Genomic DNA, 24,584 nt, shown 5'->3' with positions numbered 1-24,584 from the left:
CCAAACTCATAGAATACATCAGTAGTTTATTTTAATCAGATAACTGTGATAGTCTAGAAGTTATGGCCAATTTTTATAATTGTAAAAAGTTGCTGAATTGTTCCATGGAATCTTTTTTTCATGTGTTTGGCAGTTTGCGTCACATGGAACACATTTTGTCACATTTCAACCAAAACACTTTTTATCAATCGTGTTCCACCTCCCTAGTATGAAGTGCTACTGTTGAGTTAAAAAATCAGGACTTTAAATGAAACATTTATTTTTCTTATATAAATACAATAAGGACCATTATTATAGGTTTCCTCAATATTTATTTAAGTGATTGCCTCCACTTGTCACTATTTTTTGTGGGAAAATCGGAAAAAACGAATTGATATTTTGCATTTCTTAGGTAACATAAAACATTTAACGCGTTTTTCTTATAATATCATTTTTTTAGTCGGTGTCCACACTAGTTTCAAGTCGAATGCGCGTTTTTGCGTATATTTTTGTGGACTTACATCAAAATTTTGTCTTTAAACTAGGGATGTTTTGTTTAAACGATTGATAAATTTTCGTTTTCATATAACAATACAATATTCAAAAATATTTGGATTTAGAAACTATTATTCTTCAGTTTTTAAACCAAGTCCTTTAAAACAATTTGTTCCATACGCCACATTATTCCGTAACATGGCAAAAATGGTAAATTTTTTGTTCCAAACGCCATCATTTTTGGTGCGGAACAAGTCGTTTTTGTTCCATACGCCAAACGACATGGATATGGAACTAAAAAGTTCAAGGTTGTTTTGTTCCATACGTCAGGCTTTATGGATATGGAAAAAAAACGACAAGATTTTTTGTGTCACAAAGCGGATATGGAACATACTGGCATCTGAATATCTCCGAAACTATAAGAGATAGTGAAAAACCGACCAAAAAATCTGAAAGAGCATGGTTCAAAACCTTGTAAGGTACATTTATCTCAAAATGTCAAAAATGGCGTATGGAACACTTAAGCATGACACCGACGAAATGTATGGACCATAGACTAATGAAGACATAGACGTCGGAATGCTCTCACCGAGTATGTTCGAATTAAGTGTGGTAACTAAGAAACTCAATATAAAATGCCAAAAAAATACAACTCAACAAATATTTTGTTCTGACAAAAGACTACATAGGGTTAGTTTTTGATGGGAACTATATCCTCAGACAAAAATATCCAAGAAAATATTGTAATTTTCCCCCAAAAATCGTCTTCGAACTTTTTTAGTGTTCGGGTTTGAGTAACTTGATAGCGGCAAAATTGAGTATTCCGTCGTCTATCTTTTCATTAGTCTATGCTATAAATTTATTTGTCTATACTTGTACACTTAAAATGTCAACATTTGTTGTGGGTTTGTGTGAGAATACAAATTACAACTTATTTCAAATTCGACCAGCTGGACTGATGCATCTACCTTGATAATTGTGCCATGCACAATAACAACAATGCTATCTCATCTCTCTTATCCACTTTGTTAACACAACTTGGGTCTCTTGTTAAAACGACAACAGAGCACAGTTTGAACGGTACCATCCTTCAATTCGTATCTACGCGTTAATTACTTTAAATTTCTTGTTGACGTTTATAACAAAATATGTATAATAAATTAAAAATAAATAAGTGTTACTAAACAATACTCATCAGCTCACATCAAATTCAAGGTATATTTATTTCTCCATTACAAAAAGGCAGTGTTTATTAAAGAAAGCAGGCGTATGAAATGTCAAAAAACTCCCCGCTCTGTTTGTGGATGGTATTGTGAGTGTGTGTCAGTTGGTTTGCTCTCACAATGTTTCACATTGGGAGAAATTGTTTGAAGAAAATAATTAATGAAACGGAGGTAGTGTTTGTTATTAAGATTTGATACTGTTGAATATATTCATATTCAAGATATAGCTTGAAAAGATTATTCATTGAATAGAATACAGAATACATATGTATGTACCTATGTGGGTGTGTAAATATGAATATGTATTAATAAATAACAGATAATTATTAAATTAATGGGTCTATTCCGTATTGCAACACGAGTCGTGTCGCGTTGCCAGATGCAATTTTTACATTACGTATGGTAAAAGTCGCCCGACGCCGTCAAATTCTGTAGCCATAAAGTCCATTTTCGGGCGACAACAAATTAGCTGTCGCCCTGCATATTTATAAATGAATAAAAACGAAAAATCGAAACATAAGTAACATTTTCTCCTCTTGTCCCATCTGGGATGTTTGTGGAACAATTATTAAGTAACATTTTCATTTATTTTAAGTGAATTTGTTTAATATTATATACGTTTTTTGATGTTTGAGTATATACGTTTTTTTGATGTTGGCAAAAATTACTACAACTTTGAAATGCTGGTTGAAAATATGGAAGCCCACCCAAATGTAGCTCGTGGAGTCAGGTTTTTTGGCGAAATTAAAACCACTTTTAAAAAGGTATGGTAGGATATTGCGGAGCAATTAAATATTTGTGGTCCAACAACCCGTGCACCAGAGGAATGGCGCAGACGGTGCATTTTAAAGCTACAATAAAGAGAAAATTGGCTAATAATAACACCGAACTACTCCACCCGCTTGCAACGAAAATTCTAATTGTCGCAATTTTAGCTCTGTTCCTTTACGTGCAAGAATCTTCAAGTTTTACAACTTTTTACTTCAGACACCATACAATTCATAGGGAAGCAGATTACAACTTTTGCTACTTTTGCCGGTTTTACACTTTCAAAAGTAAAGGAACAGACCATTTATTAGTGCAGAACTAGTTCTAATCGGTACTAGTACAAATATTGACCCCTAAGTAATGCGAAGAGAACCAATTGACACCATTTTGTCCCCAAGTAAACGAAAGGGCGCCAGTTGCAGAAAAACTCTCAAATAAAAACCACCACCTTTTTAAACAACGAGAAAACGTATGAGATCTGTATGAACAACAACAACAAAACACGTTCAATGTTTTTTATGTAGATACCCACAAAAAGCAATGCACCGTTATTCTTGAAGAATGTACGTGTAGTTTTTTTTGGAAATAAGCATTCTTATTGTGATCGTTGTGAAGTGCGGCAGGATTGTACTGTGAAAGTTTATGTAAATTAATTACAAAGTGTTTTAAATAATAAATAAAAAAGTGAATTTTCTGAAAAAGGTGAGAATGGCTAGCAAAAGACAATTTAGTCGCTTAGTAAAAAAAGAAAGGGACATTTTAAATAGTAAATTGGATAATGTTGCCACTGAGGTCATTGTAAACAATTCTTTTATTGAATTACCTTCTAAAAATATCAGGGCAATATCCAATTAAGTATAAAATTTGAACAATGGTATCAAAAACACAAACCTTCTAGAAATTGCGTACTAAATCTAGTAGCAATTCTACAAGAAGAAGGTGTTAATGTCCGCTTCAAACCAACATTTTATTGTCCGTCACGACCTTTAATATAACCTATAGCTGGAGGAACTTATATTCACATAGGGCTTGGATCACAGCTTCTACAACTTTCTAAATTTTTATCGTTGCCGCAGAATATTGTGATTGATATGAATATAGACGAATCTCCACTTTTTAAAAGCTCCAAAACCCAAGTTTGGCCTATTTTAGTTAAGACTACCAATACTCCTGTCAGTCATGTTTTATCGGTTGGATTTTTTGGGTAAAACTAAACCACAAGATCTGGACTCATATTTACGTCAGTTTCATGAAGAAATTACTTATTATACTAAAAATGGTCGTGAAATTGAAGGTCTCAAATATACAGTGCAAATTCGAGCTGTAATTTGTGATGCTCCTGCAAGAGCTTTTATAACTGGGGTCCCATCCCACACATCACGATATGGTTGTGCAAAATGTGCACAGGTTGAAAAAAAAAAAAATAAACGGGACATGGCTATGGCTGTATATTTAGAACTAGAGTGGGGGTAGTCTTCTATCACTAGTCTATGACTGTATACTTTGAACTAGAATGGCGTTAGTCTTCTATCACTGGTCTAAGACTGTAAACCGGGAACTAGTATAAAACCACCTACGAGTAATGCAGAGGGAGTCAATTGGTTACCTCCTATGACATCTCCATGTTAAAGTTTACAGTTGATTGCACTGTGAGGGGTCTGAAGTGGAACTAGTTACTGTAACGCTGAGAATCGACGAGTTTCCGATGCCGAACTAGTCCATCTTACAAGCGGGCGACGTTTACACAATTTCTCGTCTATTGACTGCAACACTTCACTGATACCACTGACAATGTGGGTTGAGCCATGCCGAGCTAAAAGTCATTGCAATGGGATCTTTGAAAACTTCCTTCTGCAAAAAAACCGTAGAGCAGCACACACTTTAAGGAGTGGCTGTTGACCCACGGCCTTTTTGAAGTCATTTTTAATGCCTCTATTACGTCTTTTAGAAGCCGTAAATAGCATTTAAACCTAAATTAAAAACCATTATTTTGATGATTGTTGGAATCAAAACATCTACTCATAATACACTTCTAAAGGATTCGATTTTCCTATTAACCCCCTGTTTTTGTAAAAAAAATGTATGTTCTCACACGAATTGTCAAATTTTGTAGATCTATTTAGCAAAAGACAATTTAGTGGAACGCTGATTTTTGAATGAGTAATTCTTAACTATACATAGAACGTGTCTACGAAGAATTAGATCTGTATTTCATCTAGGGGCTGAGCTATGGATGCACAAATTATTACGAATATAGACTAACGAACAAAAAATAGTTACAAAAACAGGGCGTAAATGTCTTCTTGTAGATGCTAGGTTAAGTATATCTCCTCTACCATAAAATAATGGGTCCACTGAGTTTAAAATTTGTTCTGATATTTTTATCATTTATTCAAATGAAAACAAAAAACTTGTTATCGGCGATTATTTTCTATCGCTTTATGTAATACAAATTCTAAATCATGGCGGAATAAGGTGTTACATAGATAACAAATAATGTCGCAGAGACGACTAACAGCGCGACACGACTCGTGTCGCAATACTAAATCGACCCATAAAGCATTATAAATCTTTGATAGCTGCATACACAGGATTGAAGAAAAATAAAATATTGTTTTTGGGCGAGTTTGACCGAGCAAATAAATAAAAAGGCTTCGAAATTTATATACAAAAAATTAATGTTGTTACAAAAACTTAAAAATATTTACATAAGAAAACTTTGTTTTTCTTTTACAGCCATCCCTAAATACTTTGCAGTGAAATTGTTTTCCCTCAATTGAAAAATTAAAATATTCCAAGTAAAGATGTCGGAAATGTTTTCCATAAAAACGGAACCCTTTGAAAATGATCATAAACAAGAAGACTCTACTAATGATACAAATACAACAAAATATGAAAATTTTACAAATATGGAAAATTATATTAAAGAAGAACAAGTAGACTTGGATAAAATACAACACTTTTTACCAGAGAATGTCGCTAAATACACAATTGATATAATCAAAGAAGAGGACATGGATGAAATGGATGAATTTTTACCTGTGAATTGCCCTAGCAAAGAGGACATGGATCAAATGGACGAATTTCTGCCAGATGCAACTAGTGCAACAACTCAACAGATATCCTTACCCAAATTAGAAATAATCGATGTGCACACGGATGAGGATTATAGTAAACACCATGCGATGAATGGTGATACAGACGCTAATATTAGTGATAATAAAAACACCCAGCCTTTGCCTATAAATACCGAGTACATCTGCGAAATTTGTAATCAAAGCTTTACCACACAAACAAGTCGTGACAGGCATTCTATCCGGATGCATCAAAGAGCTTATTCCACTCAAACACCTACTAAACCTCATTGTGAACTATGTGATACTTCTTTTACAAAAGTCTCAAGTCTACGGAGACATGTGAGAGATAAACATCCGTTGTCTATAAATACCGAATACATCTGCGAAATTTGTAATCAAAGGTTTGTCACCCAGGCAGGTCTGAATAAGCATACTTACGTGATGCATCCAGAAGCTCCAGCCACACAAACAGCTACTGAACATAAATGTGAACTATGTGATAATTCTTATACAGACTCTCGTTGTCTACGGAGACACATGAGATATAAACATCCTTCGTCAATAAATGACGAATATGTGTGCGAAATATGTAATCAAAAATTTGCCACACAATCAGGTCTTGTTAAGCATTCTCACTGGACGCATCCAGAAACTCGAACACCTACTGAACATAAATGTGAAATATGTGGTAGTTGTTTTAATGGACTTTCCAATCTCCGCACACATCTAAGAAATAGACATCCTTCGGCTATCGATACAGAGCATATCTGTAAAATATGTAATCAAAGATTTACCACACCAAAAGGTCTTGAAAAACATTTCCGCTGGATGCATCCAGAAGCTCATCCAATATCCACCAAATATAATTGTGAACTATGTAATAAATCTTATATAGAAAAAGCGAGTCTAGATAGTCATATTAAGAAAAACCATCCTCTGTATATCTGCGGAATATGTCATAAACAATTTACCACACAAATACGCCTTGATAAGCATTCTAACAGAATGCATCCAGAAGCTCAACCACCCGATAAATATAAATGTGAACTATGTGATTTTTCTTTTAAAAGAGATACATATCTCCGGGAACATATAAAAAATAAACATCCTTCGACTATAGCTTTAGATTATGCCTGCGAAATATGTTCTAAACGATTTACCACAAAAATTGGTCTTGATAAGCATTCTTCCATGTTGCATCCAGAAACTCATTCCACAGAAATACCTGGTAATCATAAATGCGAAATATGCGGTAGTTGTTATACAGGAGATTCAAGTCTACGGAGACATATGAGAATTAAACATCCATTGTCTATAGTTACAGATAAGAAATAAATTAATAAAAGAAATAAATTGTAAACAATCTCAAAGCTTTCAGTTTCTATTTCATAGCTATTGTGTTAGCAAAGATGAAAAATAATAGACGGGCATGTTCTGTAATTCACCGTGCATCCATTTCACATCAGCAATTGCTGTGAAAGCAATTGCTGTTCTGTATTTCACGTGAAAAGAGATTTCATATATTACAAAAGAACTTTGGAAAGCTTTATTAGAGCTTTCAAACTTTATCATAAAACAATGAAAAACAAGTAAGAACAGACTATAGTCGGACGGGGCCGACCATGTGATACCCTATACCACTATCCCTGTGCACTAGCTTTCCGGGCTAGCTTTTGATAAATGATAACTTTTATTTAAATGTATACACAAAAGTTTTGATCAATTTAACCCGCTAAATATTATCCGATCATACCGTTGACTTGCACGCTACTTCTTCATCTCAAACCAAAACTACGTTTAAAATTTCGCGCCGATCGGACTATTATTGCGACCTACAGAGCGGCTACAAAATCGAGCAAAAATTTTGTTTTTGGTCCATTTCATCCCTTTAACATTTCACGATCATCGCCAAAAACTAATCAGTTCTATTCTGGTCCAAACCCGACCTCCATACTAAATTTCGTGACAATCGGTCCATAATTGCGGCCTCTAGCTTGATTACAATTTTTAATGGACGGACAGACGGACGGACGGACGGACGGACGGACGGACACACATCGCTAAATCGCTTTATCTCGTCGAGATATGAAGTTTGGTATACCACATGAGGGGTCTACGACGAATATTTCGCGGCGTTACATGAATTTTTGGGAAAACAAACTTATTATACCCTTTTCCACATTGTGGTATAGGGTATAAATATCAGTCTGTGTTGGCGCATCAACGAATACACATGCGTGTGTAGGTATGTACGCTTTGTTCTTTTGATTGTTTACGAAACAGACGTAAACAAAGAAACGAACTCTTACAAGAGCGCGTATATGTTGAATTTAGTACTTCAAGAAAAAATACATTTTTAAATCATATTTTGTTAAGAAAATTAAATATTTCTTTAAATGCTCATAGAAAACAAATTAAATTTTAGTTCTATTCAGTCTTTTGTACAAATTTTCAATTATTTTCTTTAAAAAGTAAGGATTCACTCAGCTCTCGCCATCAAAATTTCAGTGTGAGGAATACACCCCAACTAGGTGTAAAGTGTGTTGCAGAACAGCTTTAGGTGTGTTCGATACACGTGAGGTGCAGAGGTGAATGCCAGAACATGCCCGTAAATTTAAGCTATAAATTTTAATAAAAACGTTAATGTGTGTTATAAGTATATCAGTGATTTTTATAATAATTGTTCCCACAAACATCCCAGAAAGGACAATGGAGACCTCTCATATCAATAGGTCTGTACGATGAACCAACAATTTTTAGAAATTCGTACAAATTTTTACTGAATGTTGTTGACAAAAGGTGTGTCGTTTTACGTGATAATTTGTAATAATTATTACGAAATGTTACTAAATGCTGTCTTTTTACACAAAAGTTCAGTAAAATAGAGCGAGGTGAGAGAACAATTTTGACAGTTGTTTGCTGAGAAATTGCTAAAAGTTGCTGAAAGAATTTTCCCAGCAACATTTAGCAAGTTCGATCAGCTGTTTTTTAATCACCTGCAAATGGTCAGCTGCTCAATGTTTATCTTATTTTTGTGGAAAAATAAAAATAGTTATTACTGAAAAAGTAAAAAGACACAACTAAAATTATTCAGCTAAGGCTTCGTCGGCTGGTTTTCATGCTCCGCTTTATTTGCACTTCATTGTAACAAATATGGCAGAGTAGAATTTAGCAGCATGTTTGTTGGCATCTGATTGGCTTATATATGTGTGTACATATGTATATTCTGATAAAAATAGTTGGAAACAGGTATAAACATTTTTCAATGTTTCTCGATAAATGTAAACAATATCAATTCCAAATTATCGTAAAAACATAGTTAGGTATTAATGCATTGACTAAATGTGTTTCCAAAGCAATTGCTTTGCAACATAATACACTTCAGTTTTGAAAATCGGTTACGGAGATAATAAAAAGTAACAAGAAAATATAATAGTGTGAGTAAGTTTACCTATGTCAGGTAAAAGAAGAGCTTTGTTCCTTTACTTTTTTAATGGCTAAAGCGGTAAAAGAGAAAACTGTCAAAAATGCTCAAAATTGCTCTCTCATGAACAGTTTTACCAGAAAAGTAAAGGAACGGAAAAATGGTAGATCTGGTAGCAATGTCAAAAAGAAACATAAACAATCAAAATTCGTCTTTTATTTCACAGTTTTTAATTTAGTTTTGTCAGCGTTCTACTTTTTCTTCTGTTTTTCGTCCATTTTTTCTTCATTGTGAAATAATCGTCAGACAAAAGTCGAAAAATCAGTTCTACCATTTTTACCTGCAGAAATTTGTCGGGTAGACTGTGGTAGAAGAGAAAGGCATATGTGCCCTCTCTCACACTCTTAAAAATTGCTGCCAGTTTTACCACTTTTTGGGGTTAAGGAATGCTTTGCAGGTTAAAAATGGTAACAAATGGTAACCTCAGGTAAGTAAAGGAACACAGCTAAGATGTGGTGGATGTATATATGAAATGTCAACATTTGTTATTGTTTTTGTATGAGATTCAAATTGCAACAGCTTACTTTGACATTTCCGTTTCGATCAGCTGGGCTGATGCACCTGCCTTGGTGATTGTGTCATGCACAATAACAACAATAGTTTTTTCCTTTACTTTTTTAATTGTAATATTGGTAAAAGAGAAAACTGCCAGAATTGCTATCCCATGACCAGTTTTACCAGGAAAGTAAAGGAACCGAAAAATTGTATATCTGGTAACAATGTCAAAAAGAAACAAACAATTAAATTTTCTTTTATTTCACTGTTTTAGTTTTGTTTTGTCAGTGTTCGTTTTTTTTTCTTTTGATTTTGTTAATTTTTTCCTTCATTTCCAAATAATCGTCAAACAAATGTCGAAAAATCAAATCTACCATTTTTTACCCGAAGAAATTTGCCTGGTAACCAGTGGTGCAAGAGAAAGCCATTTTTGTTATCTTTCTCTTAAAAATTGCTTCCAGTGTTAACATTTTTTTGAGGTTATACCATAGACCAGCGACGACCACAGAAATACAACCAAAGCGAAGACATGTATGAACGTATGAGTGAAAAAAGCAACAACCACATTATGTTTTTGTTTGTTTTCATTAATTTACACTGTACGTGAGAGAGAAGCAAATGCAAAAACAACTCAGTGGGCGCCCTCACTATACCATAGCATAGACTAATTAAGCAGAGACTACGAACGCTCTCATTTTTCATTCTCAACCAGATGTCGCACGAATCGATTTGGGGCTAGTCATCTGACTCAAGCCAGACTGGGGCTAGTCAAATGACTCAACTTCGAAAACAATTTATTTGTTTTTCTATCAATTAGGGTCTTTGTTTGCAAACTTCGCCACTTTAAAATGTAGTTTACATATGAAATTAACTATGCCACTCTTTTTGATAGACATATAGTTCGTAAATGTTAATATTGTTAGGAGTTTTCGTTTGAGTGAAACAAGTAGCTGTCACTCAAATCACAAACATGCGTAAACGACATCTATGTCGCCGCAGATAAATGGTGAGAGCCATTCTTTGTCTCTACATTAATTAGTCTATGACCATAGACTAATAAAAAGATAGACGAAGGAATACTCAATTTATATAGAACATTTGTTCTATATGCCGAACTAAGAAGAGATCTCCATTCCTCTCTATTTGTTGCTTTGCACTCTGGAATACCGCGCCTTGTCATCTCATCATCCACTTGTTTGCGCCATCTATTCCTTGGCCTGCCAATTCTGCGTGCACCGCCATGTGGCATGTATTCATACGCCTTTTTAGCGGGTTCATCATCGCTCATTCTTTTGATATGGCCTAGCCAACGCAATCGCTGCATCTCGATACGTTTAACAATATTGATGTCGTTGTATAGCAGATACAGCTCGTGGTTCATGCGACGTCGATATTCACCGTCAACGCAGATTGGTCCGTAGATCTTTCGAAGAATTTTTCTCTCAAACACACCAAGCACTGCCATGTCTGCTTGCGCAAGTACCCAGGCTTCGGAGCCATACATCAGCACGGGTAGTATCAGTGTTTTGTAGAGCGTTATTTTTGTTTGACGAGATGTGGCTTTGTTTTTAAACTGCTTACTTAATCCAAAGTAGCATCTGTTGGCCAATACAATTCTTCTTTTTATTTCACAACTGATGTCGTTTGTTGTGTTGACGGAGGTGCCGAGGTAGACGAAGTCTTTTACTACCTCAATATTATAGGAACCAACTTCCACAGTCGGTCCGAGCTCAATGGACGCATTGCGCGTCGACACCATCAACTTGGTCTTTTCGCCGTTTACCGCCAGACCCACTTTTGCAGATTCTGCTTCGACCTTCCTAAAGGCATCAGTTACTTCCTTTACTGATCGTCCCATGATGTCTATGTCATCAGCATAGGCAAGTAACATGTGACTATTGGTGTAGATTGTGCCACTTCTTTTGACGTTTGCCTCTCGTATAACCTTTTCTAGCAGGATGTTGAAGAGGTCACACGAAAGGCTGTCTCCTTGTCTGAAACCTCTTTTGGTACCAAACTCTTCGGAGAGGTTCTTTCCTATTTTAACTGAGGACCTCGTGTCAGTTAAAGTCATTTTACAAAGCCGGATGAGCTTTGCGGGAATACCAAATTCAGACATGGCTTGGAATACCTTTGAGCGCAGCGGACTGTCGAAGGCTGCTTTATAATCGACAAAAAGGTGGTAGGTGTCGATCTGCATCTCTTGGGTCTTCTCCAGGATTTGCCGCAGGGTAAATATCTGGTCAATGGTGGACTTGCCAGGTCTAAAGCCGCATTGGTATGGTCCAATAATCTCGTTGACCATTGGCTTTAGTCGTTCGCACAATATCCCTGACACGATCTTGTAGGCAATAGGGAGTAGACTTATGCCCCTATAGTTAGAGCATACAGTCTTATCTCCCTTCTTGTGGACGGGGCACAGGATACTCAGGTTCCAATCGTCGGGTACTCGTTCTTCCTGCCAGATGGTGCTAACTAGCTGATGAATACACCTTATCAACGTGTCGCCTCCGGTTTTGAACAGCTCGGCTGGTAAGCCATCGGCCCCTGCTGCCTTATTATTCTTCAGCCGATTTATTGCTGTCTTTACCTCATCTTGGCTGGGCGGTATACATTCAATACCATCTTCTGGGATTGGGACTGTGGTATCTTCGTCGTCTTCGCTGCTATTGGATACCAACAGATTTGAAAAATGTTCTTCCATATCCTGAGTACACTATCTGTATCAGTTACCAAATTACCTTGCTGGTCTCTACAGGAGGATGTGCCTGTACCAAAGCCATCAGTTTGATGCTTGACTCTTTGGTAGAATTTTCGGACTTCATTCTGGCTCCTGTACATCTCGATTTTTTCACACTCCCGCTTTTCCATCTCTCTCTTTTTCCTGCGGAAAAGACGTTTCTCCTCTCTCCTTTTCTCCCTGTATCTCTCTCGTGCGCTACGCGTTGCTACGGATTGTAAAGTAGCCTTATATGCCGCATTTTTCTCTTCGGTGGCAGCACGACACTCCTCATCATACCATGGATTCCTTGGTGGAGGTCTCTGGTATCCAAGTATGGATTTTGCGGCTGTTTGCATGGAGTGGGCAATGCTTTGCCATTGCGCTGATATGTTATCGGGATGAGGAGGGCTTTGATTAAGCAATTGGGCTAGTTGAGTGGAATATGCTGTGGCTATCTGTTGTGATTGCAGCTTACCGATGTCTAACTTTCGTGTTGTGTCTGTTCGTACTTTGTTTGCTACGTTTAAGCGGGTGCGTACCTTTGCTGCAACAAGGTAGTGGTCCGAATCAATGTTTGCGCCTCGGAACGATCGTACATCCAACACGGTCGATGAATGTCTTCCATCTATCACAACATGATCAATTTGGTTTCTTGTTTTCTGATCTGGAGACAGCCAGGTGCCCTTATGAATATCGAGATGATTAAATCTGGTACTGCTAACTACCATGTTTTTTGCAGCTGCAAAGTCTATCAGTCTCATACCATTGTCAGATGTTTCACTGTGGAGACTGAATTTCCCGACTGTTGGGCCAAAGATATTCTCCTTTCCAATTTTGGCATTAAAATCGCCTAGAATGATTTTAATGTCATGGGCAGGGCAACGGTCATATGTTTCTTCTAAGCGCTCGTAAAATATATCTTTGGTCTGTTCATCCTTTTCTTCAGTGGGAGCATGAGCGCAAATAAAGCTGATGTTGAAGAATTTAGCTTTTATTCGAATTGCAGCAAGTCTTTCATTCACTGGAGTGAAGCTGGATACAAGATGTTTTAGTCTCCGACTAACTACGAATCCACAACCAAACTCATGCTTTACGTCATGGCAGCTATAATACAGTGCGTCACCTTTAGGTGTTGTTGTGACGCCTTTCCCAATCCATCGTATTTCCTGTATGGCAGTTATATCGGTCTTGTACTTTTCAAGTACGTCTGCCAATGCGAAGACTGCACCTTCTCTATAAAGAGTGCGAACATTCCAGGTGCAGATTCGCAGATCATGGTCCTTAAAACGTTTGCGGGGTTCGTCAACTTTAGAGGGGTTTGTTTTTTCTTTTCTTTCGTTTTTTCATAGTAGGCTGTTTTTTCTAGGGGAGGGTTACTAACCCGACGCCCAAACCCAAGTTTTTAACGTTCTTATGGGTGAACGCGCGGCACATGTTAGCTCACTACCTTTAACGGGTGTTAAAGGCAGTTCCCCAGGTGACACCACGGGGAGGTCAGTGTCCACTTGGGATGAAAGAGGGACCAAGATAAATCCTGGGCTTTGCCATGTTAAAACCGGTCAGGACCGTTCCTTGGTATCTTCCATCCCCTACGTCACCCAGAACAAAATATTTATTAACTTGTATTATTAACTTGTATTTTTTGGCATTTTATTTTGAGTACCTCTGTAAGCATACTCAATTCGAACATACTCGGTGAGAGCATTCCGTCGTCTATCTTTTTATTAGTCTATGACTATACGATCTAAGCAAAGAAGCTCGACCCTGCCATAGACTAATTAATGTAGAGACAAAGAATGGCTCTCACCATTTATCTGCGGCGAAACAGATGTCGTTTACGCATGTTTGTGGTTTGAGTGACAGCTACTTGTTTCACTCAAACGAAAACTCCTAAAAATATTAACATTTACGAAATATATGCCTATCAAAAAAAATGGCATAGTTAATTTCATATGTAAAGTACATTTTAAAGTGGCGAAGTTTGCAAACAGAGACCCTAATTGGTACAAAAACAAATAAATTGTTTTCGAAGTTGAGTCATTTGACTAGCCCCAGCATAGACTAATAAAAAGATAGACGAAGGAATGCTCTCACCGAGTATGTTCGAATTGAGTATGCTTACAGAGGTACTCAAAATAAAATCCCAAAAAAATACAAGGTAATAAATATTTTGTTCTGGCAAAAGGCAACTTGGGGTTAGTTTTTGATGGGAACAATATCCTCAGACAAAAATATCCAAGAAAATATTGCCATTTTCCCCAAAAAACGTCTTCGAACTTTTTTGAGTTTTCTTGTCTGAGTAGGTTTACGGCGCAAAATTGAGTATTCCTTCGTCTATCTTTTTATTAGTCTATGCCCCAGTCTGGCTTGAGTCAGATGACTAGCCCCAAATCGATTCGTGCGACATCTGGTTGAGAATGAAAAATGAGAGCGTTCGTACCAGAACTACCAGGTAGTGGTATCACACCAGCTGATCGAATATGAAAAGTCAAATCCCTTTAAAAAAAATTATTTTTGTTGTAATTTCCCCAACAACATAAAGAAAGTTTTGACATACCATATTCAAAATTCTACGATGCCACTACCTGTGTAATTGTGCCATGGTCTAGGTTATACGCCGGTTACTCTTAACCGGATTAACCCAGTGGGTTTAGGTTTCAAATATCAATTCCATAGTGCAAACGTCAAATAAATCCTCATGAAGTGGGTTAACCCGGCTAAAAAAACTCGAATGTAACCGTACTATTAAGGAACGCTTTCAGGTAAAAAAATGGTAACCGCAGGTAAGTAAAGAAATACAACTACTATTATCTCCTCTGTCTCACACAACTTGGGTCTCCTGTTAAAACGACAACAGAACCTAGTTTGATCGCCACCATTCTTCACTTCGTACCTACGCGTTATTTACTTTTATTTCTTTTGCTGAAGTTTATAAAAAAATAATACATAATACATTTCCAGTAAATAAGTGTTAAACAATACTCGTCAACTCACCTAAAATTCAAGGTATATTTTTTTATTTATATTTAAGGAAGGAAAAGGCACACGAGAAGCTTTGTTTTGTATCCAAGTTCTTATACAAAAATGTCGGGAAGTTCAGACGAACGTATTCATATGCTTCATCGACTACGTAAAAGCCTTTGGCACGGTGCAACACGATAAGCTGATCGAAATAATCGAGTCTATTGGAATAGAAGACAAAGAAATAAGATGCATAAAAAGTTTATACTGGCATCAAACTGCCCAAATTGATGTCAACGGAGATACAACAGAAGAAATAATGATATCCAAAGGAGTTCGACAAGGATGTGTCTTATCTCCACTACTATTTAATATGTACTCTGAAAAAATATTTCAAGAAGCATTTTTATTAAATATTCAAGAAGGTATAAAAATCAGAAATAAGTATGTGAACAACATCCGATACGCCGACGACACCACTATTCTGGCTGATACTATGTCGGGACTACAAAGTCTTATGAACAGACTCACTGAATATAGCGAAAAATATGGGCTAAAAATTAATATCCAAAAGACTAAGTTCATGGTGATTATTGGAAAGAATCCGCACACGGACACATCTTTAAAAATACGTAACTCTACTATTGAAAGTGTAAAATGTTTTAAATACTTAGGCGTTCTAATTAATGAGGAATGGGACAACAGCAAAGAAATTAAATGCAGAATAGAGATGACAAAGAACACGTTTTCCAAATATAAAAAAGTGTTAACAAGCCCTAACATAAACATTGAAACGAAGACAAGATTCATTAACAATTATATTTGGCAGTTGAAATTTGGACCATTAAAGCTGTAGACATTAAAAGACTCAAGGCATTTGAGATATGGGTTTACAGAAGAATACTGAAAATACCCTGGACAGCTCACATATCGAACGAAGAGGTTCTCAGAAGAATGAACCGCACCCGAGAACTTACAACGTATATTAAAAAGCAAAAGAGTGCATACCTAGGACACATTATGAGGAATCCCAAATATAAACAACTTCAATAATTTCTCCTAGCAAATATAGAAGGTAGAAACATAGACTAATAAATTTATAGACATTTATTTGCTCTCAGCATTTATCTTCGAAATTTTCGAAAATTGGTAGATGTCGTTAGTAGTTTTATTTAAAGTTATTATAGATTTTAAACTATTTATTCTGATAAAAGACAAAATATGGATAATCTTTGGCCAGATCTACATCCTCTTATCAACAAATCCAAAAAAATATTGTAATTTGCCCCAAAACATTGTGCAATTGAATAAAAAGATTAGGCACTTTGCATACGGGCGACACCTACAAAAAGAGAAGAAACTACAATCTCTTTGTCTATACGATTTATTAGTCTATGATAGAAATTCCAGAGGTAGAAAAGAACCAACCTGGCTCAAGAACATACAGCAATGGATCGGATATCATAACGCAGACCACCTTATCAACACATCACGAAATAGAGAACTCTTTAGTCAAATCATAAATAACATTTAATGAAAATAGAAACTATGTAATTGTATGATCGCTAATATTCGAAAATCGAATAAGTAAATAAAGAAGAAGATGTTAGTGTATTATAGCCCATTTTGACTATGTTGGGTTTAGCAAACCCAGTGGATTTAAGTTGTCATTTTCGGAGAATAAACATATGTCAAACAAATCGAGATAATGCACTTAAACGTGTTATAAGTGTATAGTCTAATAGTAAGTTTACATTTACGAAATCCACTCGATTTCAACTGTCAATTCCTTTGCTTAAACGTCAAATGAAATCCAGTCGATTTCAGACGAATTTTCATTTGACGTATACGCAAAGGAATTGACAGTTGAAATCGAGTTGATTTCGTAAATGTAAACTTAGCATAAGAGAAGTGTTTATCTGTGAAATGTCAAAATCACCGCACCCTGTTTGTGGATGGTAATGAGATTCGGTGTGTACGATAACTTTGCCAGCAATAATTACTCAGCAAGTTCCAGCAACCTCTCACAATGAATTTTATTCTCTTAAGCAAGAAAAAATTGCCTAAAGTTATCGAACAACATTTTGTAAGAACTTGCAAGAAAGTCAGCTGTTTCCGAAAATGTATGAAAATTGTTTTTGTTTCTTTTGATATTTTAAACCAAATGGAACAAAAGCACAAAGTTTAAATTTACATTTTACTTATTTAAAGCAATAATCCTATCCACAAGGTTTTAGAATCTAAAAAAATGTGCAATTGTGAACTTTTCTTGGTCAAAATGTTAAGTGTGTTCTACACGGTATGTTTTTTACATATTTGTGCATACCAACTGTCACTTTTTACATATCTGAATTTTGTACACATGGTGTGAACCACACAGAAATTTCAATGCATCAAAGTGTTATGTGCATACATATGTATATTTTTCGAATAGAACGCGTTCTATTCTCGTCTGTACAACTAAAGGTAAACAGCTGTTTTGTTTGTACGCGATATAAATAAAGAAAACATCAGAAAACGAATGAAAAATAAAATTTTGCCGTGCAGAAGGAATTACATATTGGCCAAAAAAAGTGACAGTTGCTATGCATGAATATGTAAAAAACATACCGTGTAGAAACCCCATTAATATTTCAAGTTGTTTACATTGAACAGCTGATTAAAAGTCAGCTGATCAGACTTGGAAATTTTTGCGGGACAAATTTTCCCATCAAAAATTTTCAAGTTCTCAGTCACAGAACCGTCAAAAAATCTCTCTCAACTCGATCTCTTTTGCTGGATAATTTTGTTATCGAACAGCATTCAGTAAAAATTTGTACAAATTTTTGGGTTATCGTACATATGTACATACCCAGCCAACAATTTTTGCCGATGGCTCTGATATCAGATTTTTTCCGAGATTTCGTAACCTTTCTTTCCGAATATTTTCCAAGTGCTCTGCACAATCTCGGAAGGGAAATTTTGATTTGTTTTCTTTCCGATTAGTTTCCGAGTACTCGCACATAATCTGAAAGAATTTTTGATATGTGTATTTTTCTCGCGAGCAAAAATACCGAATTCTGAAATCGGAAAAAATTGTTAGCTGGGTATTGTGTGTCAGTTGGTTTGCTCTCACACTGCTTTACATGCTTTACATTGAGGAAATTGTTTAAAGAAAATATTAAAAACACGGCGTTTTGAAACTTTGAAATAGTTTGAAAAGACAATTCATTGAATAGAATACGAGTATGTTCACAAACAATATTCACCAAAAGTATTATTTAAATCACAGTTTATACAGTTGGCCATTCAGCCCAAACTAGTTAGCCCTGACTATTTAGTTTGCTGTCAAATACATAAAATACAAAGGAAATCAAATCACAATAATGAACAATCTATTATGTTTGTTGTCAAATGTTGTTAACAGAACTCTGAATGGCCAACTGTATAAACTGTGGTTTAAATCATATTACAAGAACAACAAAATAATATTAAAGTAGAGCAGGAGGAATTATGTATTTCTAAACTCTTGCCTCCAAATGTAAAATGTTAACAATTTTGTATATTATACGCAATAAACATAAATTGAAATCGAGTATGTAAATATTAACCTATGTTTGTATTAGCAATTAGTAGATGATTATTAGATATAAACATTATAATTTATAAATCGTTGATAACTGCATACAGAAAGGTAAATAAATACATAAGAAATCTGGCACTTCGCTTAGGGTTGCCATATTGTATTTGGACGATTTTTACTGTGAACATAAATAAATAAAAAAAAACTTTAGATTGTCTTAAAAAGAAATTATGAAATTAATATCAAAAACTTAAATGATTTTATATAAACTTACAAATAATAACATACGTAATTTTGGTTTCTTATTTACAGCCCTAAAAACATTGTAATAGGATCTTGTTTCCCTTAATTGAAAAGTAAGATATACAAAGTAAAGATGTCGGAGAAGGTTTCCATTAAAACTGAACCATTTGACGATTATTATAAAACGGAAGATTCCAACAATGATACAAATACACTAGGCTACAGTACAACAAAATTTAAAAATTTTACAAAGATGCTGAATGATATCAAAGAAGACGAACTAGACGTGGACAAAATGGAAGAATTTTTACCAGAGAATGTCGATAACTCCATAACTGATATAATCAAAGAAGAGGATGTGGAAGAAATGGACGAATTTTTGCCAGAGGATTCACCTAGCATATATTCACTGTCATCACTTACGTCGATATCTGATGATCGTACGAAAGCGATTACCCACGATGAAGTATATCATCAACATGTGATACAACAACATCTAACTAGTACAACAACTCAACAGATATCCTTACCCAAATTAGAAATAATGGATGTACACCCAGATGAGAATGATAGTAATGGTAATGAAGCCAATGGTCCTAAAGTCATGGTTTCAAATAAAATTCATGGAATATATAAAAAATCAGATAAAATCGGTAAAGATAGAAGCGCTAAAAAATCTGATAATTTATCTACTCGTAAACATAAATGTGAACTATGTAGTTGTTCTTATAGAGAATTTCGTAATCTACAGACACATATGAGAATTAAGCATTCTTTGTCTGTAAATTCCGAGTATGTCTGCGAAATTTGTAATCAAAAATATACCACACAACTAAATCTTGATAAGCATTATAACCGGCTGCATCTTTCCATTCAAATACCTACTAAACATAATTGTGAGCTATGTGATAAGTCTTTTACAGAAGATAAAAGACTACAGAGGCACATGAAATATAAACATCCTTTGCCTATAGATGCCGAGTATATCTGCGAAACTTGTAAACAAAGATTTAACACACAATCCGGTCTTAATATCCATTCTAACCGGAAGCATTCCCCTCAAATACTTACTAAATATAAATGTGAAATATGTGGTAGTTGTTTTAGATCACCTTATACTCTCCGGTTACATATAAGAAATAAACATCCTTTATCTATAGACACAGAGTATATCTGCGAAATTTGTAATCAAAGATTTACCACTCGAAAAGGTCTTGACAGACATTCTAACTTGATGCATTCAGAGACAAAAAAATCTCCTGAACATATATGTGAAATATGTGGTAGTTGTTTTCAAGAAATTTGGAGTCTGCGGACACATATGAAAAATAAACATCCTTCGTCTATAGATACAGAGTATAGCTGTGAAATATGCAATCAAAGATTTATCACACAAACAGGTCTTGATAGGCATTCTTACCGAAGCCACCCAGAAGCTCGTTCCACTCAAATACTTACTAAATATAATTGTAAACTATGTGATAATTCGTATATAAACGGAGAAAGTCTAAGTAGACATATTAGAAAAAAAACATCCTATGTCTATTGCTAAAAAACATAGTTGTGAAATATGTGATAAATGGTATACAGAAGATCATCATCTGCGGAAACATATGAGAAGGAGTCATCCTTTGTCTATACCATAGATAAATGGTCAGTGGTCAAAATGTCGAAAAAAAACAACGGTAGCGTATTTCAACGTTTCTGTATAAGGAAATATCCGATATAACGGAACACATTAAATGTTTGCAAACCGACGAAAAGAATGAAATGCTAACAAATGTTACTCAAACATAATATGAAGATGGATCTTAATGGATTTTGTAAAAGTCACTCAAATATGCTATGCAATTTTTGTTAGATTTAAAAATCTGTAAAACATTTAAAATATACTTGTATAAAAGATTACAAATAAATGCAAAACATGAACAAATTGTACACGTTTTATAATCATTATCTTATTAGAAAAATACGTTTGAATGTCCCAAGTCGTAATTTGCGGAATGTAAATCTATTCCATGTTGATTTCCACAAATATAATTTTGCAAACAATAATCTTATTGATAGAATCAAAAATAACAGTCCAGCCAGCATTTTTTTTTTTTTGAAATTTTTTAATCAAATTCGAGTCTTTTTTTGATCCGACTGCGCGATTAAAAAGCTGGAATATGAGCTAATTTTCTGATCATAAAAGAGTACGTATTCAATGAAATTGACAATTAAAATCCACTGATTTTACCATGGTACAAATACACAGGTAGCCGCATCGGCAATTGTTGATGTCAAAATTTGACATCAATTCAATGCAATTGACACATTATGTTACCATCAGCTGGCTTGATAATGCTACCTGTATTATTGTACCATGGATTTTACTAAATATAGTACAATGTAAACGAACTATCATAATGACTAATAGGTTTACATTGACGAAATCCACTCGATTTTCAACTGATTTTCAACCAATGCATTTCAGATGAGTTCTCATTTGATGATACGCAGAGGAAATCCACTCGATTTCGTAAATGTAAACCAGCTAGAAGAAAAGTAATTTTCATTAATTTATTGTGAAATCCTCTGTGCTTCTTTCATAAGAATATTCTCCCAACATATTCAAGATTATGGCACAATTACCAAGGTAGATGATCATAATTTGTTGTTTTTAAATGAGAATCCAACTTGACTCTGCTCTAAGGCTTATAGAACGTTTAGATTTATAAATTTACTCGATTTAAAATGTTAATTCCATAGAATATACGTCAAATAAATCATAGTTATAAATCGACTGGATTTGATTTGACGTATATGCTATGGAATTGTCATTTCAAATCAAGTGGATATCGTAAGTCTAAGCGCCCTTTGCAGGGTTTACCTTCTTATTGAGGATTTATTTGACGTATACGCAAAGGAATTGACATCTGAAACCCAGCGGGTTTGTTAAATTCGGTTATATATAAACGTACTATAAAACTTAGGGTAAGATTACATTAGGCAAATATTTGCTCCAGCGACAGGCAGTGTGCACTTACTTAGTCCCTGGTCACATTTGCGAGTTTCTTGAAACGAATAATAGGAACATCGCAAGCACAGAAAACCATGTGCAGCGGTTTCACTGCCTCATACCCCTCGTCTATAAACTCGAAGTCGCCATGTTGAAACAGCGCCAGTGTGACCTTCGACTCACTGAGAGTAACACAAGCAACACTGCCTATGGGTACTTTGAACGGTATGTTTTTTGCATATGAGTTGTCACTTCTCCCATACAAAATGTATATGCAAAGTGACAACTCATATGAAAAAAACATATCGCGTAAAGTACCCATAAGTGACGGTAAATAATGCATTGAAATTTTTTGTCGCTGGAGCAAATATTTGTCTAATGGGACCATACCTTTAGACTCTACGCACCCCAGTCAATGGGTGCCTATTAAGACCAGGGGTTCAATTCTATAGTCGCTTGCTTCCCCAAATGTCAAATTATAAAGGTTTGCCAGACCCTCTTTGCAAATCCGCCTGATTCTCCCTTTAGGAGGCTCTGGCTTTCCTTTATAATTTGACATTTTAGGAAGCAAGCGACGATTGATTCTGTTCTCGCCTTTAGGGATACGACTTTTTTACAACCTCGTATCCCTGTATCATGTTTTGATGAGCTTTTACCTAAGATTAGATAAAAGCTTAATTATAAGGTGATTCGTTAAAAAAGCTCACGCACAAAAAGCTTTAAAAATATTTAGAAATGAGCTTTTTTAAACATTTCGGAATCACTTTAAACACATATATAACACAAAACAAGCTTTAAAGCGACACGTACGTCGTAACCAAAAATAAAAATAAAATAAAATATCTAAAATTTATATGCAAATTTTATAACCAATCACATTGCTTTGTTTTTAAGTTTTTGAAATTTTTTTAGGGCGAAGGCCAATTCTTTGTGAGATTTTTAATTAATTTAATTTCGACAACAAACTAAAACGATTTTCCCTACGAAAAATCTTATAGAAATGGGAACGAAATCTGAACGATTTTGCTTCCGAAATTGTTCAGATGTGTCACACATCCGACATTTGTTTTGCTGGGAACTTAGTCGAATGGAAAGAACCCTAATTTGTTATGCAGAAGGGCCGAATCAGCCATAAAACTTGCGTATAACTGGGCTAGACCAAGAGGTCTAAACGTAAACCCGGAAAAAACAGAAATATGTCTTTTCACTAGGAAACAAAACTGGGTCACATCGAGGAACCTGTTTTTCTTAACAAGACTATTAAGATATCCAATAAGGTCAAATATCTGGGAGTAATCCTGGATAGGAAACTTAAATGAAAGGATCATATCCAAGAAAGAGCCAACAAAGCATACAGATGTTGGTCAACCTGTAGAAGGGCCATAGGCTCTAAATGGGGTCTCAATCCAAAGATGACACACTGGCTATACAAAAGCGTAGTTAGACCCATCCTAACATACGCATCATCTGGACAGCGATGGATAAAAAATTTAATATTAAAATTTTACAAAAGGTCCAAAGAATGTGCTGCTTAGGCGTAAATGGTGCTATGAGGACAACACCAATGAGGACACTAGAAACTATTCTATACATACACCCGATAGAAATTCAGATAAGGTATGAAGCTGCCGTCGCAGCCATAAGACTGAAGGCGACAGATGAGTGGATCAAAAAGGACCACGTTACATACCACAAAATTCTACAGGTAACAACGGGGGAGTCAATGGATAACGTTAATTCGGACCGTATACCTGAAACAATTGTAGTTGCCTCGTGTGAAACATTAATACCTGACAGAGACTCATGAAACTGCTGTTATACAGACGGCTCGATGCTAGGAATGAGGACGGGACTGGGACTTTTTATTGAAGAGACCGAAATCTCTCTTCGGTTGCCGGATCACAATACGGTCCTTCAAGCGGAGATCAGGGCGATCACAGAGTGTCTGAACTGGCTTAATGCTAACTCGAGACCAACTACCGTAAACGTCCTTACGGACAGTAAAATGGCGATCAATGCAATAACATCAAAAACAGTAAAATCAAAAACTGTACTGGACTGCATAAATACGATAAACAATTATTCCCAGCAAGGAAAAGTGCGTATCATATGGGTACCAGGTAAAAGGTAATGAAAGAGCAAATTCTCTGGCAAAAAATGGCAGGCCATACAACCCTATGGAATAGAGAGGAGATAGGGAAAACCACTAAGATCATCTGGGGGGATCCAAACGAGGATAAAACAAAAAACTTACTATTATTAGGTAAGGCAGACATTAGTAGGCTAACAGGTATCCTTACTGGTCACTTGGGCCTAAACGCTCATCTGCATAAAATTAAATGCGCAGATAACAGCTTATGCAGGGCATGCGGAGAGGACGACGAAACGTTGGAACACTTTCTTTGCCAATGTCCAGCTTTCGCAAATATCAGGTCCCAGTCTTTAGGGACCGACACTATACCGGGACTTAATCAGATAACGGTAAATGATGTTAAACAGTTAAGGGATTTTGTTAAGGGCACAGAATTCCTAAACTAATAAAGAGTCCAAATATGGCCCCTTCCTTCGATTAGT

At 35.5% G+C, this 24,584-nt stretch overlaps 2 protein-coding genes across 5 annotated transcripts in view; one reads left to right on the top strand and one right to left on the bottom strand.

The window, feature by feature from the left end:
• LOC141403759 (uncharacterized) overlaps positions 1 to 24,584 on the bottom strand; it is a 567,712-nt gene that overhangs the window by 525,164 nt on the left and 17,964 nt on the right. The window lies entirely within an intron of this gene.
• LOC141403793 (uncharacterized) lies at positions 1,535 to 20,826 on the top strand. 2 transcript variants are annotated; one of them, XM_073986766.1, is made up of 3 exons: positions 1,535 to 1,689; positions 5,202 to 6,770; positions 19,079 to 20,826. In XM_073986766.1, the coding sequence occupies exon 3, from the start codon at positions 19,143 to 19,145 to the stop codon at positions 20,559 to 20,561; it is 1,419 nt and encodes a 472-aa protein (XP_073842867.1). In that variant the 5' UTR covers positions 1,535 to 1,689; positions 5,202 to 6,770; positions 19,079 to 19,142; the 3' UTR covers positions 20,562 to 20,826. The 2 variants fall into 2 exon arrangements, with proteins under 2 accessions (XP_073842867.1, XP_073842868.1); XM_073986767.1 differs by lacking the exon at positions 5,202 to 6,770 and having other exon boundaries at positions 1,560 to 1,689.

Source organism: Musca autumnalis, unplaced genomic scaffold, assembly GCF_047663935.1.
Source record: "Musca autumnalis isolate F117 unplaced genomic scaffold, ASM4766393v1 scaffold_4, whole genome shotgun sequence".
Lineage (NCBI taxonomy): Eukaryota > Metazoa > Arthropoda > Insecta > Diptera > Muscidae > Musca > Musca autumnalis.
Note: the sequence above shows the minus strand (reverse complement) of the source record. Positions and strands in the feature narration are given on the sequence as shown.

Bases quoted from the DNA above. Each gene is read 5' to 3' on its own strand.
- LOC141403793 (XM_073986766.1), top strand. From the start codon at position 19,143: ATGTCGGAGAAGGTTTCCATTAAAACTGAACCATTTGACGATTATTAT.